The 15057-nt window shown below is 31.0% G+C and overlaps 1 protein-coding gene across 1 annotated transcript in view; it reads left to right on the forward strand.

Annotated features, from left to right (window-relative positions):
• LOC109860910 (fatty acid synthase-like) overlaps positions 1-12262 on the forward strand; it is an 18128-nt gene extending 5866 nt beyond the window's left edge. The window contains 18 exon segments of the mRNA XM_020440326.1: positions 463-691; positions 1051-1469; positions 2231-2509; positions 3180-3393; positions 4234-4394; positions 4661-4831; positions 4901-5007; positions 5193-5381; positions 5497-5533; positions 5604-5682; positions 6069-7081; positions 7167-7408; positions 7937-8633; positions 9306-10128; positions 10287-10768; positions 10867-11121; positions 11312-11563; positions 11653-12262. Of these exon segments, the coding sequence (XP_020295915.1) occupies positions 463-691; positions 1051-1469; positions 2231-2509; positions 3180-3393; positions 4234-4394; positions 4661-4831; positions 4901-5007; positions 5193-5381; positions 5497-5533; positions 5604-5682; positions 6069-7081; positions 7167-7408; positions 7937-8633; positions 9306-10128; positions 10287-10768; positions 10867-11121; positions 11312-11563; positions 11653-11760 (5757 nt within the window). The 3' untranslated portion in view covers positions 11761-12262.
• The last annotated feature ends 2795 nt before the right edge of the window (positions 12263-15057 follow it).

Raw genomic sequence — 15057 nt, forward strand, 5'->3', positions numbered from 1 at the left:
CTCTCTCTCTCTCTCTCTCTCTCTCTCTCTCTCTCTCTCTCTCTCTCTCTCTCTCATGTGGTTTTACAATGCTTAGAAATTATTTAAAAAGAGAAAAATATGATCAAGTGATAGTAGGCAAGTGTACCTTTTGATTCTTTTCTGTAGTCAAAGGACCAGGCAGATATGTGTTTCTTTACGTTCTTTACGTTTCGAAAAGCGTTTTTGATTTGATTCAGTAATTAATGAGATTACTTAGTTCTACTAAAATGACATATCCCGTCGGTATAACAGGACAATTCAGCATTCTCGTAAGATCTCGATAACTATTGCAAATCTCGCAAAATGATATAAAATTTTTTGACTCAGATTTACTTTTTCTCTCTGCCTACAAAAAATGTTAAAGTAATTGTTGGACACTTTGTATACACATATACATATGTATGTGTAATTATATTTTATGTGTAATATTTTATGTAATAGATAGCTGACCATATATACGCATCATCAAAATATTTCATGGCAAACAAGATTTCTTCTTGGTTAAATGTCTCTGGACCATCATACGTTGTAGATACAGCCTGCAGTTCAAGTCTTTTCGCTTTAGCTCATGCGTACACAAGAATGAAAAACGGAGAATGTGATGCGGCCATTGTAGCTGGCCTTAATCTATGTGTACATCCTTACGAGACATTTCAATTTTTTAGTCTTGGTAAAGTTAATTTTTCCATGATATTATTATTACACAGTACATATTTGGTTTTCAAGTTTATCACAAAATATGATACTGATTATTGACATTAAATTGTGCGAAGTGAAAGACATGAATTCTCTTCCAGTTCTGTTTTATTATTGCGTCAGACTGCTTTAGCTGGTCATCTTTAGCTGATGATAAACGATCAAATAAGATAGCCAGGTAGAATAAATTAGCACAGTAGTACGAAAACGCTAAAGAGAATTTATTTCTTTTGCCGCGCATGAATGACGGCTACTATACATTAATAATGCAGAAAATTGACCAGAGAAATAACATGTCCATAAGACAAACTATTATTATTTAAATAATTTTAGGAGTATTGTCCGCTGATGGTTACTGCAGACCTTTTGATGAAAAAGGCAGTGGTTACATGAGAAGTGACACCATAGGAGTGCTGGTTTTGCAGAAAGCAAAAAATGCAAAACGAATTTACGCTACATGTGTTAATGTTAAAACAAATTGCGATGGTTTCAAAGAAGAAGGTATAACGTATCCGTCATTTGAAATGCAGAAAGCTTTACTAGAGGAGTTTTATGAGGAATGCAAAATTGCACCTTCTGAGATATCTTATATGGAAGCTCATGGAACTGGTACTGTAGTAGGCGATCCAGTAGAAGNTAAAGCTATTGATCACGTTTTCTGTAAAAACAGAAATAGTCCTTTATTGATGGGCTCAATAAAATCAAATCTTGGACATTCTGAGCCTGCTAGCGGTATCTGTCAAATAGCAAAAGTATGTAGATATATATATATGATAAACTATAATAAATGACCCATTTTTAATTTGTTGTATAATGTTTCTACAAAAAGTTCAAAATATAAATTCTAGGATTTTGAAAACATAAAATAGTTGTATTAGTTTGAATAGCTGTGCATACGAACAACGCATGTTCATGTGTGTATTTGCTGTAAGCGCTTAGCGCTTTAAGAAGCAATCTAGTTTTATTGTCCAAAGCAAACCCGCTGAAACGCATCTCTTATTGTGAAAATCAGTCAGTTAATATTACTAAACGATACACCATTTTTTTAAACATTACACTCTGCATCTTTCACGCTTAGAAACTCGTCTCGCAAGTCTCTTTTCCGTTTTCAAATTCTTTTGATGTTTTTTTATATAAAAATGCGTAGAATGCTTGTAAATTTACCATTTGAAACTTTCCTGCAAAAAATTATCAGCAACTTTTTAAGCCTGAAAGTAATGTAAGACTTTTTATAAAAGTCTTCTAGATCGTATTCTTAGTTATCTTACAATTACTCAGCTGTATTAAATAAATTTGGCCGTGGTTTAAAATAACCGCAAAGTGTTAAAATTATGTTATTGTCACTCGATAATATATACGCAGTATAAGCAATGATGCGCAATTTGTAGAAATTCAACAAAGAGTGAGGGTAACACCTGACAAAAGTCATAGAAACAACTCGATTCTGAAAAGTTGAGTCAACGGAAACTCTGCTGTAACGTAATAATAGTACACATAATTGTAAATTTTACAGATACTGATAGCAATGGAAACTGGTAAAATTCCAGCAACTCTGCACTTCAAATCACCGTGAAAAGATCTTACTGCTGTTNTTGAAGGTAGAATNAANATTNTTANTGAACTTACACCTTGGAATGGNGGGTACGCAGGTGTAAATTCTTTTGGATTTGGTGGCGCAAACTGTCATGTATTATTAAAATCAAATCCGAAAAATAAGATCAAAAAACTAGACGACTTACCTAGACTTGTGTCTGGTCGTACTGAAGAAGCTGTTAAAACGATTCTGGATGATGTAAGAGCTTAGAAATTATATTAATCGAGAATCAAAGTAGTTTTTTTTTATTTCATTGTTATTTAACCAAAATTAAATTAATTCTGGAGTTTTAAATCTTGAGATTAGCTTGTGCAAAAGAAATAAGTAGATAGTGTTTCGAAAAACTTGTCAACGTCAACTGCAAAACTACGGGTTCCCATTTAAAATTTTTGAAAGTAAATTTACCACAAATGGGAAGATAATTTTCAGATCAAAAGTCAGCATCTAAGAACTTCTGAAACATAATTTTTTGTATTTCTCATATTTTTTAAGATATTTGTCTGACGCAAGTAATATGAAACACTAGAGTGTTTTGTATAGTCCGAACTGGCTAAATTTCTCGGAGAGTAGACTCAGTTTTAAAAACAATGTTTGAAACAAAAGTTGCAAAGTATACAGCGATATATTTACTGATGTTAATAAGTTGACCTTGGATAATGTCAAGGTCACATCGATTTTTGTAAATAGAACCTTTTTATCGCATATTCTTGTAGCTGACATTGAGGCGTTTTTGAAACACTAGTTTCAAGCCATTTTTTGATGAGTACTTGCAGAGTGACTTTATTAGTTATATCCTTATATCTTGAAACAATTTACTTTTTTTTATTGGTTTTAGTTTTTTTAATCAACGTATTTTATTACGTTATAGGTGCATAATCGGCCGATTGATACAGAATATATTGCTCTTTTACACAGCAGTTATAATAAAAATATAGAACGTCACCCATATAGAGGATATACTATAGTTGGATTAACAGAAGATCATAGGTCAATTAATAAGCTAGAATGTTCAACTTATTCAAATATAAGTAAACAAATTTGTTTTCTATTTCCCGGAACAGACGTCATATGGTGTAATATAGGTATTTATTTAAATAAGTTATTATACATGATTTATGAAATATATATAAAGTATTATATGAAATATATAAAGTATTTATGAAATATATAAAGTATTATATGTGTACACACTCATACGCACACATGTATGTATTGTAGACAAGCACGTTCACTCTAAAGATGCTCAAAACTATCAATTTCAATTTATGTCAATATATTCTTTGCTCTATTTATTTATATTCGTTGTTAAGTTATTGTTTCTATGCTATAATTCAGTATGTAGATCAATGACTGCAAACTGTTCGACGCACAATGATGTGGATTTTTTTTATATGAATTGTTTAGATAATGGGTTCATTTTTTTACCAATTAAAGGACTTTAGGTTCTGAAGATTAAACTAGAAATATATAAACGCGGTAATAAGAGCGCTACTGTTCGCTAAATGTTGTGTGTAAATATGCGTGTGTATACATATATGTATATATATATATATATATATATGTATGTATTCACGAATAAATCTTACACGTGAGTTTTTGAATCAATTTTTTAATTTCTTTTTTTCACCATTTATTATATCCAACTTAAAAGGTTGAAAATATAACTATACCATTTTGAAATGCATACTTGTCACATTATTGCTTATTTTCCACGTTACATACATTTCGGTTTGTACTTGCCGTTACTTCCTATTTCTTGCTTTTCTTTACACCATAACGACCTCAAAAGAACTCTTTATATATTTGATTTTAAAGTTAATTTATTGGAAATATATATTTCTTGTTTATTTAAACATGTTTTTGTTTGAATGTACACTTTGAATTCATACATATGAAAAATATTTTTATTTGTTATTTTTCAGGCAAAGAATTAATGAAACTACCAATAATTGTCAAAACAATTCAGAAATGTGATGAAGCACTAAAACCATATGGTATATGTGTCACGGACATTTTATTAAATAAAAACGAAATTACTTGCAATGACAGTATAAAATCATTCGTGGCAATCATTAGTATTCAGGTAAATAAAGAAAAACTTTAGTTTGTAGAATTAGTTTTGTATACTTACGAATTTCTTTTTATATTTGTTGAATTGTGGCGACTGCGTGACACAATTACATTTAATTTAAAATGTGTGTAATTTATATTTTAATAATTTTGCACACATATACAACATATATCTAGTTTTTGGCATTTAAACCAGCCAGTAAATTGTATTTCGATAGAGTAGTTCTGATGTTATGATATATTATTTATAACAGAATGTGTTATGTTATTTTTATATAGATTGCAATAGTAGATCTTTTACTACATATTGGAATTGTGCCCGATTATGTACTTGGTCAGTCGATTGGTGAACTTTTGTGCGGATATGTGGATGAACTTTTTACTGTTGAGGAAACAATTTTAATGGCGTATTATATGAGTGTTGCGTTTGATAAAATAAAAGTAGAACAGGTAAGTAAGTGTAAGTACTTTATTCTGTGTACATGCGCATGTTACTGTATTGTTATGTGTTTTTTTCAGTGTGGTTATATTTCTGCTGCTTCTAATCAATATGCAGAATCTACTAAATTAAAGCTACTAGAATATCTGAATCAAATAGCACCATATAAATCTATGAAAAATTTTAAGTATACTAAGAAATGGTTAAACAAGTTTTTGCCTCACAATAAAATATACACCTCATTTACGCAGTTATCTGCTGCAGAATATTATGCACACAGTGCAGTGTATTCGTCACTTCAAGAAATTTTACCTATAATACCGAAAAATGTGGTAGTTATTGAAATAATATCATATAATAATTGGCAATTTTTTACGAAAAACTGTTTGGATTCAAACTATATTTCATTATTTCAACACGTCAACAAAATAATATAGATAGCATTTTGAAAGGAATTGGGAATCTTTACAATATCGGATGTCAACCACAAGTTGCAAACTTATATCCGCCAATACAATTTCCAGTCAGTCGTGGAACACCATTGATATCTCCTCTAATAAAGTTTGTTTGTTTTTTTGTTTTGATGGAAAATACGGTTTCATTTTACCTAATATCATATATAGTTATATATTTTATATAGTTATATAGGTTACATTTTTTTATATTGCTGTTATAGATGGGATCACTCTGAGAATCATTACGTTCCAAAATTTGTAAGTGAGGAAAAACCAAATGTTGAAACGTAATGATTCTCAGAGTGATTTGGTTTTTCCTCACTTACAGATTTTGGAACGTAATGATTCTCAGAGTGATCCTCAATTTCACATAAAGCAAATACAAACTACGCCTGATGAAAAAGCGAGTAAGTATATTATAATAAAATATACTCCACATATCATATTTTATGGATAAAATTTGTACGATAAAATGTAAGTAAAAAATAATATAAAGAAAACAAGAAACTTTCTGTACACACATACATACACACAGGTAATACTCTTAATATTAACACATATCTTGTCATGGCAAAAGATCTAAATTATGGTACATATGTGCAATATCTGTTACCATGCTCACTACCAGACATTTCAAAGTAGTATCACAAACATTCTTCTACATCGAGTGTTTTTTGTGAAACAGTTATCGACAATCTCTCTCCTGTCTCTACCATTATACATCTCTATTATGCTATCTCACTCTCTTTTCTTTTTAAATTTCTNTANTGNAGATATACANTTTTTATTTCAGACTTTTCTGTACGCGTTTATGATTCTCTGGACGTTATAATATCTGGAGGAATAGAAATTTATGGCGTTATGGCTACAAATATACCTCGACAAGTTACTGAACCTATTCATGATGAATATTGTTTTATTGCTCATTGTGATCGTGCTGTGATGTCTCTAACAGAAATTATACAAATATCAGCGCATATCTCGCTTGAATGTAATCCAGTACTANAGGCAAATTTTATTGAATTAATTGAAGATGTTGACACAGTTACAGAGCAAGATCTAATCTCTACAATCCTTTATGACATTTTAAATAATTTGCCAATGATCGAACCAAATGTTNCATTGGTTGCTCCAGCTAATCGTTTCAAAAATAATGAATTATCTCCAAATATCAAGCANTCCGACAATTTGACAAAAGATAACAATTTCCTAATGATTATTGTTTTCAAACTTTTAACAAAAAACANAAGTGAATTAATCAATACATTATTGTCTACATTAAAGGAAGGTTGCTTTGTGCTGTCAAGAGAAAATCTCACTGAGTCCTACAATTATACATTATTACAACAATATAAGTTGAATATAGTTTTAGAGAAACGTACAGAGAAAGAGGCATTTGTGCTTTTAAGAAAAACACAAAGCATTGTACCGCAAGAAGTTATATATATAAATAACTCTGACTTTTCGTGGATTAACAAGTTGAAGTCTGCATTAAACATGGATGATAAATTAAACGCATCCACAAGAACAATATTAGTTGCGGAAGATTTTGAATGTGGCATATTGGGTTTTATCAATTGTTTACGAAAAGAGCTGAACAAAACAGATGACAAGATTAGATGTGTATTTATCCAAGATGAAAATGCGCCGAAATTCTCTTTAGAAGACTCTCTATACATAAATCAATTACACTTGGACTTGCCTATTAATATTTTACGCCCCAACAAAGTTTGGGGATCGTATAGACATCTTCCGTTACCACAACTAAAACCAAAATTGGTACAGCATGGTTATGTCGCTCAGAGTGTATGTTTATATAAATTTATAAAGTAATTTATGATATTTTCCTATTGTGTATTTTTTATTACAACAGTATTGATATTTGTTGTAGGTGCGAGGTGATTTGAGCAAGTTGCGTTGGGTTGAAGGCCCGATATCTTCTGATTACAAACAAGAAAATCTCGTACGTGTAGTTTACGCATCACTTAATTTCAAGGATATTATGATAGCTACTGGTAGAATTCCTCTGGATACTTCTGAAAAAGAAGCAAGAAAAGTCGATTCTTTCCTAGGTTTTGAATTCGTCGGGTTCAATGCAACTGGTGAAAGAATAATGGGAGTATCTACTGTAAGGTATGGAAAACACAAATTTATTAGTTGTTACAATTTATACACAAAACAGTTATTTCCAATAATTCAATTTTTCAAGATTGAACTGATGGATGTAATTCACAATCTTCTCCTGTTTTGACACGAGTTGCGCGACCTTATTTAAGCCGGAACATACAAAAAAATTTAAAGTTACTTGAATTTTGATAGTAAAAACAAAGAATCTATTTAAATATTATTCAGTTATGTGATTATGCACTTCTTGTGCATGCATATGTGCGTGCACCGCACATATATTTTTTATCTAAGTATGGATAAAAATTAATTTTAGACATTTTTACAGATAGAACAAGTCAATGCTTTAGGTATGACTAAAAGCTACGCCACCTAATATTTTGCTATTGCTTTTCTATGAGTAAAATGCTACCGTGTTGTTTCGTGTCACGCGTAACGCATTGAATGTTCTGTCTACAAACGCCAAAGTTTACTGTTAAAACATAGAAAAACAATATGTGTATTTTATAAAGTACTACTTTAAGTAAACCATTTTAGAGGAATCACAAATCTTATTGTGGCTGATCCACAACTTTGTTGGATCATTCCTGACAAATGGACGTTTGAGGATGCTGCAACTGTCCCAGTTGCTTATTGTACGAGTTATTATGCTTTGTACACACGTGGAAAATTAAAGAAAGGAGATAAAATTCTTATCCATTCCGGAACTGGTGCCGTTGAGCAATCTGCAATTTATCTCGCGCTTTTTGAAGGATGTGAAGTTTTCACAACTGTTGGAACACCTGAGAAACGAAAGTTTATAAGAGAAAAATTTCCTTCTATTCCTGAAGATCATATAGGAAATTCTCGAGACACCAGCTTCGAACAAATGATTAGTCAACAAACAAGAGGTCGAGGTGTGGACATCGTGCTAAATTCTTTAGCAGAAGAAAAACTGCAAGCATCTATTCGGTGTTTGGCAAAAGGTGGTCGCTTTTTAGAAATTGGAAAGTATGATTTACTATCTAACAATACTATAAATTTAAAAGAATTTTCAAAAGGCATTAGTTTCTATGGAGTTATGTTAGATAAACTATTTATTAGTACTGATGTATCAAGAAAAATAAATATTCGTAACTCGATAAACACTATGATTCAGCGTGGAGCGATCGTACCACTTGTAAGAGAAGTTTTTGAACAACATGAGATAGAAACCGCTTTTAAACATATGGCAGCTGCAAAACATATAGGAAAAGTAAGTTAAAGTAAACCTAAAATTACAATTTTCAAACAAAATGTAATACTATGTTTAGCAACTAAAGGCGGTCGCGTCATGCGTGATCGAGGTTGTATATTTTATATATACATTACTTAAAAAAATAATAATTTAGAATTAACAAAGAAACGTTTTAGTGTACTTATACCCATTTTCACAGTGGTTTTTTCCACCATAAATTTCAAATCAAAATGTTTAAGTAAAAAATAACAATAACAATCTTAGCAAAATGTTACTTAACTCTTAAGATTGCAGTAGAATTGAATATGTGGCTTTGCCAGATTATGCAGTTCCTGTTATTAATCTGCTATCGATAGTTCGATAATGACATAAATGCTATTTGTTGACAAAAACTTTAGACCTGATTACTTTGCAAACGGCTTTCAATGTTTTGCGATATTCTTGTAACCAACAATATCGTAGCCAACTCTTTACAAATTGTTATCAATTTATTTACTTATTGAATTAAAACTTTAAACCAATTACTGAATAGAAATGTAAAAATAAAAGCTACAAATAGTTTTGGGTCATGTGTCGGAAATATATTTTATTACAACAAATATATTTTATTTTGTGTGTTTCTGTCTCAATATAAAGAACAGTTAAATTATAACTTTACTAAAACCTTTTAAATTTTATTTTCACTTTTAGGTAATCATAAAAGTACGTACAGAAGAGAAAAATGTGGACGCTCCTATTCTCGCGTATCCTCAATATTTCTGTCATGAACATAAATCTTATATTATTTTGGGTGGTTTAGGCGGTTTTGGCCTGGAGTTAACTGACTGGTTGATTCTTCGTGGCGCTCGAAAAATTATACTCATTTCACGAAATGGTATAAAGAAGGGTTATCAAAACTCAAGAGTAGAGTTATGGAAATCGTATGGAGTAAATGTGCACATAATGACAGGTTTTGACGCATCTACTCATAAAGATTGTGCTTCCATTTTACATTCTGCCAACGAATTAGGACCAGTAGATGCTATATTTAATCTCGCAGTTGTGCTAAAAGATAATATTTTCACGAATCAAACACCGGAAACATTTGAAGAAACATTTCAGTCGAAAGCTCTAGCTACAAAGCAACTGGACAATTTGTCTAGAAAAATGTGTCCTCATCTGCGACATTTTGTGGTATTTTCATCTGTTTCTTGTGATAAGGGAAATCCTGGACAAACTAACTACGGTATGGCCAATTCGATAATGGAAAGAATCTGCGAAAAAAGAGCGCAAGATGGATTACCTGGCATGGCTATTCAGTGGGGTGCGATAGGTGACGTCGGTCTTGTCGCTGACATGCAACAAAACAATAAAGAACTAGTTATCAGTGGAACATTGCAACAACGAATATCATCTTGTTTAGAATCACTAAACACTTTCTTAATGCAGAATCGACCGATTGTAAGCAGTATGATTGTAGCTACAAAATCGAAANNNTCTGGNGATATTCTGCANGTTGTGATGAACATTATGGGTAAATATACAAATTACTATATTATAAACTCTTCTCTTTCCCTCTTTCTTTTTATCAACAATAACATTGATTTTTTATTCCATTATCAAATGGTACTTTTACATGTTTGTATATAAATTTCATACTTAACGCTCTCTCTTTGTCTCTTACACACATAGGATTAAAAACTTTAAAAGGAGTTGGAGAACATGTACTCTTGTCTGAACTAGGCATGGACTCAATGATGAGTTTAGAAATTAAGCAAACAGTAGAAAGAGAATTCAGTGTCTTTTTCACAATCCAAGAACTCCGAAATCTTACCTTTGCTAAGCTCAAAGAAATAGCTAAAAAAGATATGTACGACCAAAAGAATAGTGAAAAACAACTTGACACAGATAACTCGCAACATATAAAAGTCTTTAATCTTTTCCGGTTAATATCTGACTTAGATATATTTTCAAAAATTTGTATAGAGCTCTCTACACAAGGAGAAGTAGGTAGAAACCAAGTATTTCTTTTGCCAGGAATTGAAGGATTTGCTAACGTATACAACTCAATAGCTTCAAAAATTAAAGCTCCTGCAATATGCCTACAACATAGTTCTATTAATCTTCCTGAATCTGCTCACTCTGTAGTACACTCAGCCACTGATCTTCTACCTGTATGTAGTAAACTAGAAATTTTTACATCTAGAAATGAAATTATAAGTTTTATGGTGTTTACAAGCAATAGTAATTACAAAAATCCTGTATTTTTTAGCATATTTTATCAAAACTAACAGATTCTACAGAATTTGTAATTGGCGCGTATTCATATGGATCTCTTATTGCTATTGAAATGGTAAAACAATTAGAAGCTAAAAACTTTCGAGGACGATTAGTATTAATCGACGGAGCTCCCAAGTACCTAAAACACTTACAGGAAACATTTTTCCCGTTTACTAACAATCAAGAATTTCAACTTATTGTGTTAAAACAATTAATGGATGTGTTTAATATACCTGTATCAGAAGTGGTATGTAATATATAATATTACACATACATGTGTGAAAGACAACATACATGTTATACAATATATCATATACACATACATACATATATATATAGCGCTGACACATTAAAACTATGGCAAATAGAAACATATTCTATATATTTAACATTTACTAACAGGTAATATTTTAATATTTGTTTAATATTTGTTTCAGATTATATCAGAAATGAGTAAATATGTTACCTGGGAAGAAAAACTAAATATTTTAATCAAAAATAACTCTGAAATAGCCAATACGATTTCTACTGATTCTATTAAAATATTTTGTACAACAATTTACAAACATTTAATTGCTATTCGAGAATATGATATGTCTTCATTGGTTTCAATCCGGTCACCTATAATATTATTGAAAGCAACAAATTCATTACTTCCTTCGGCAGAAGAAGATTTCGGTCTAAATAAGGTAACGTAGCAAATTCCACTTTTCTTATGTAATATATTTGTTTGTCCTACCTTATATATTTTTATATAACAAATGTGTTTTTGTCGCAGATAAGCAAAAATGTACAAATTCACTACGTAGATAGCAATCATATATCAATAATTAATACTGAACAGGTTGCAGCTGCTATTAATGGACAAATAAAACAAGAGCAATAAATAGTTTATCGTCGAGAAAAATACCAAGAAAATGTAAAAGTATTAAGTAATTTGCTGTCAATTTAGCAAAAACAAACAATTATCTGGAAAAGATATGCAAAATTTCTGGAAGAATGAGCAATCTAAAAAAATTTATATACCAAGTGTCTTAATATACATGAATCTAATAATGACTATTTAGTGGAAACTATGACTCTACTAATCTCAACATTATTGTAACGATATCAAAATTGATTTAATTTAACTTTGCGAACTCAAGCATATAAAAAATAGATAAATCTTTTAAAAACAGACAATTGTTTTCAGGAAATTTTTTGTTTTCTGTAAATTGACATCAACTTATTATTATTGCTTTTTTCTTGCTGTTGTTTTGAATACACACTACGGGTTGGTTGTGAGTTGTGACTAAAAAATATGGAGTGTGATTAAAAAAACTACTTTTTGTAAATCGAAATAAAATGGATTTTGAAGTGAAATTTATATATATTGAGTTTCTAACGATGCATCCCAACATACATTAATATTTACAAAAGAATTATCAAGAAATTACAAAGAATCAAATTTTAATATTTATTAAATTATTACTTTTAAAAATTAATGTTTATGATAAAGCCAGTATATATTCGATTCTTAATGAATAAGTACCATAACTAATGCAAACAATAGCGTTCGTGGACCATACCTAGAAATAACTACATTTTCTTTTTTCTAGATTACTAGTGTAGCATAATCTTGTATTTATACACCAAAACAAACACGTTTATACAGCAAAAAAAAAAACAGTATTCAAAGATATGTTGTGCACATCAAATCAAGACTTTCCTTTAGATTTCACTCTGCTGTGTATCGGAGTAAATAGTGTAACAACGGGTGCTTTTCAGGTAATGACACAAGCCGAAACAAAAATTAGTTTATTTTTATTTTTCAATGAATATTGAGAGAACAGAATGATTTTTGTGTTGACTTGTGTCGCTAACTGGAAAGCATCCACATGCAAGCAAAGAAACACAGCGAAAGTACAGAAACAAATAAAAAGTGTATCGTTACAAAAGATATAATAGAGGTGATATCAAACAGAATCTGCTATTATAGTTACTGATATCTTTGTGATGTCGCTTTCAAACTTTATGACGTCTTTTGTTCCGATTCAAGTGACCGTCTTATAGACTGCGAAGGAAATCTAATACGGATTTAAATAATAAAGCGATATTTGCAAGGCCGAAGCTTTAGCATAATGGAGAACGCATAAAAGAATCGACTAATCAAAGCATTCTAGAACAAGAAGTAAAGAATGAAAATAGAAGGCTCAGTTGATTGATTCTTTTATATCTTTTGCGTTGTACATTACGCGAAAGTTTGTGCTTCAACTCATACCGTTTATCATAATTATGTATGATTATATCTAAATCATATTTGTTGTACTTTATATATGATGCACACCGTATATATACTTAAATATATACTGTAATGACTTATACATAATTACATAGCAGATTAACAGAAGTTTATATAAAATTATACACAAAATATTGTAAACATTAAATATATATACAGGGTGATTCATAACAACCCGTTATCCTTGAAAATATATAGTTTTGATTAAATTCTAATAAAACTACTTATTCGGCAAAACTTTGTTTGAAGCTTTTAGTTTTTGAGTTAGTAAGAAAAATAATTGACTTACCACAAGTCGGATACAAGAGGTAGACAGGGATGACGCATCTCGCGCGACCGATTATGTGTTGTTCCTGACGTGATCATCTGATCGTTACACACAGTTTCTGTATCTTTCTCTGTCTCTCTCTCTCTCTCTCTCTCTCTCTTTCTCTCTTTTTTCTCACTTACTTATTTATTCATTCGTAAGTTCTATTACTTAATCCGTGCATCACATAAATCACTATTAATGCCCATGTTCAGCAGACTGAACAGATCAGTGAGGCTTAGTGATTCTTCAATATGATTGGTTTTTACACTTAGATCCAGTGAAGATCTAAAGGCAAGATTCAATCATATTAAAGAATCACTAAGCGTTCACTGATCTGCTCAGTCTGCTGAACGTGACCAATCACGGTGAGTTGCGCTACCCTTGCCTATCTCTTGTATTCGACTTGTGGTAAATCAACTATTTTTATTAATATCTCAAAACGTAAGCTTCAGACAAAATTTTGCCAAATAAAACGTTGTCTTAAAATTTAGTCACATGTAGTTTATAAGAATATGTATTTTCAAGGATAACGGGTTGTTTTGCATCACCCTGTATAATATTCACAATGCATAGTGAATAATACATAGGACGCACTTAAGTATAATCGTATATACATATAGCAATCGCCCCGTTTATATATGACATATATATAATATATATGCTCCATAATTTGTAACTATATATAATCCTGCATATTAGTGCTGCATACTTTTATTCAAATGTGCATTACTATATATGTATACAACTATATACTAAAACTCGAATTAAATTTTAATAGTTAAAACTTTACAAGCTATGCACAGCAATATACGAGCAGTCATCATAATAAAAATATTTTTAAAATACTGTGTAACATAATTCATTTTTTAATGGAAAATTGCCGTCACTTCATAAATTTAAAAACTCCGGAAAACTTCATTTTATGTTTCACAGACAAACGCGATTTATAAATCTTTCTCAAATCGTTGAAACTGATAGCTGCAATATTAGGTCGGTATCTTATTCTTATAGCGATTTTGGCTGATCTGTACCAATTGCACATTTTGGGTGTCGCGCAGTGAACCAGAAGAGCCAACTAAATGATCAAAATTTAATTACGTATTCACACAAACAAAAGATTTTTATAAATATGCAAATNGATACATGATGATGCTGCGAATATTATAAAGAGTTAGGGGTCCAAATTTTGTCTTCTTTAAGTTTTTGGTTTCTTATTCAGACACGTTGTATTACTTTTTCTTTTTTTATGTTGTATAAGTTTTGTTGATCAAAACAGCTGTTGCTGTTACACGACAAGCTTAACAGTACACNATTGCGTATTTTTTATAATACAACACTATTTATAATAATTTCTATGATTTGTTGCACACGTTGCACACACGACACNTCCAGACACGTCAATGCGTACGCTCCAGTATTTCCTCGATTCCCTCTCTTTTTTGAGCTTGCCATGACGTACACACGGCGTCAAAAATTCGCGGAGTAGGCGCGGGGATCGGAGGGCAAGCGGGGGGGTTGCTTGTAGCGCCAACGGGCGCCGTACGAACTAAGTAGTAGTCCACAACTACGTCGTGTCGATAATGTAACTATTC

This window comes from Pseudomyrmex gracilis, unplaced genomic scaffold (assembly GCF_002006095.1).
Source record: "Pseudomyrmex gracilis isolate BER0280 unplaced genomic scaffold, ASM200609v1 scaffold_506, whole genome shotgun sequence".
NCBI classification, from domain to species: Eukaryota; Metazoa; Arthropoda; class Insecta; order Hymenoptera; family Formicidae; genus Pseudomyrmex; species Pseudomyrmex gracilis.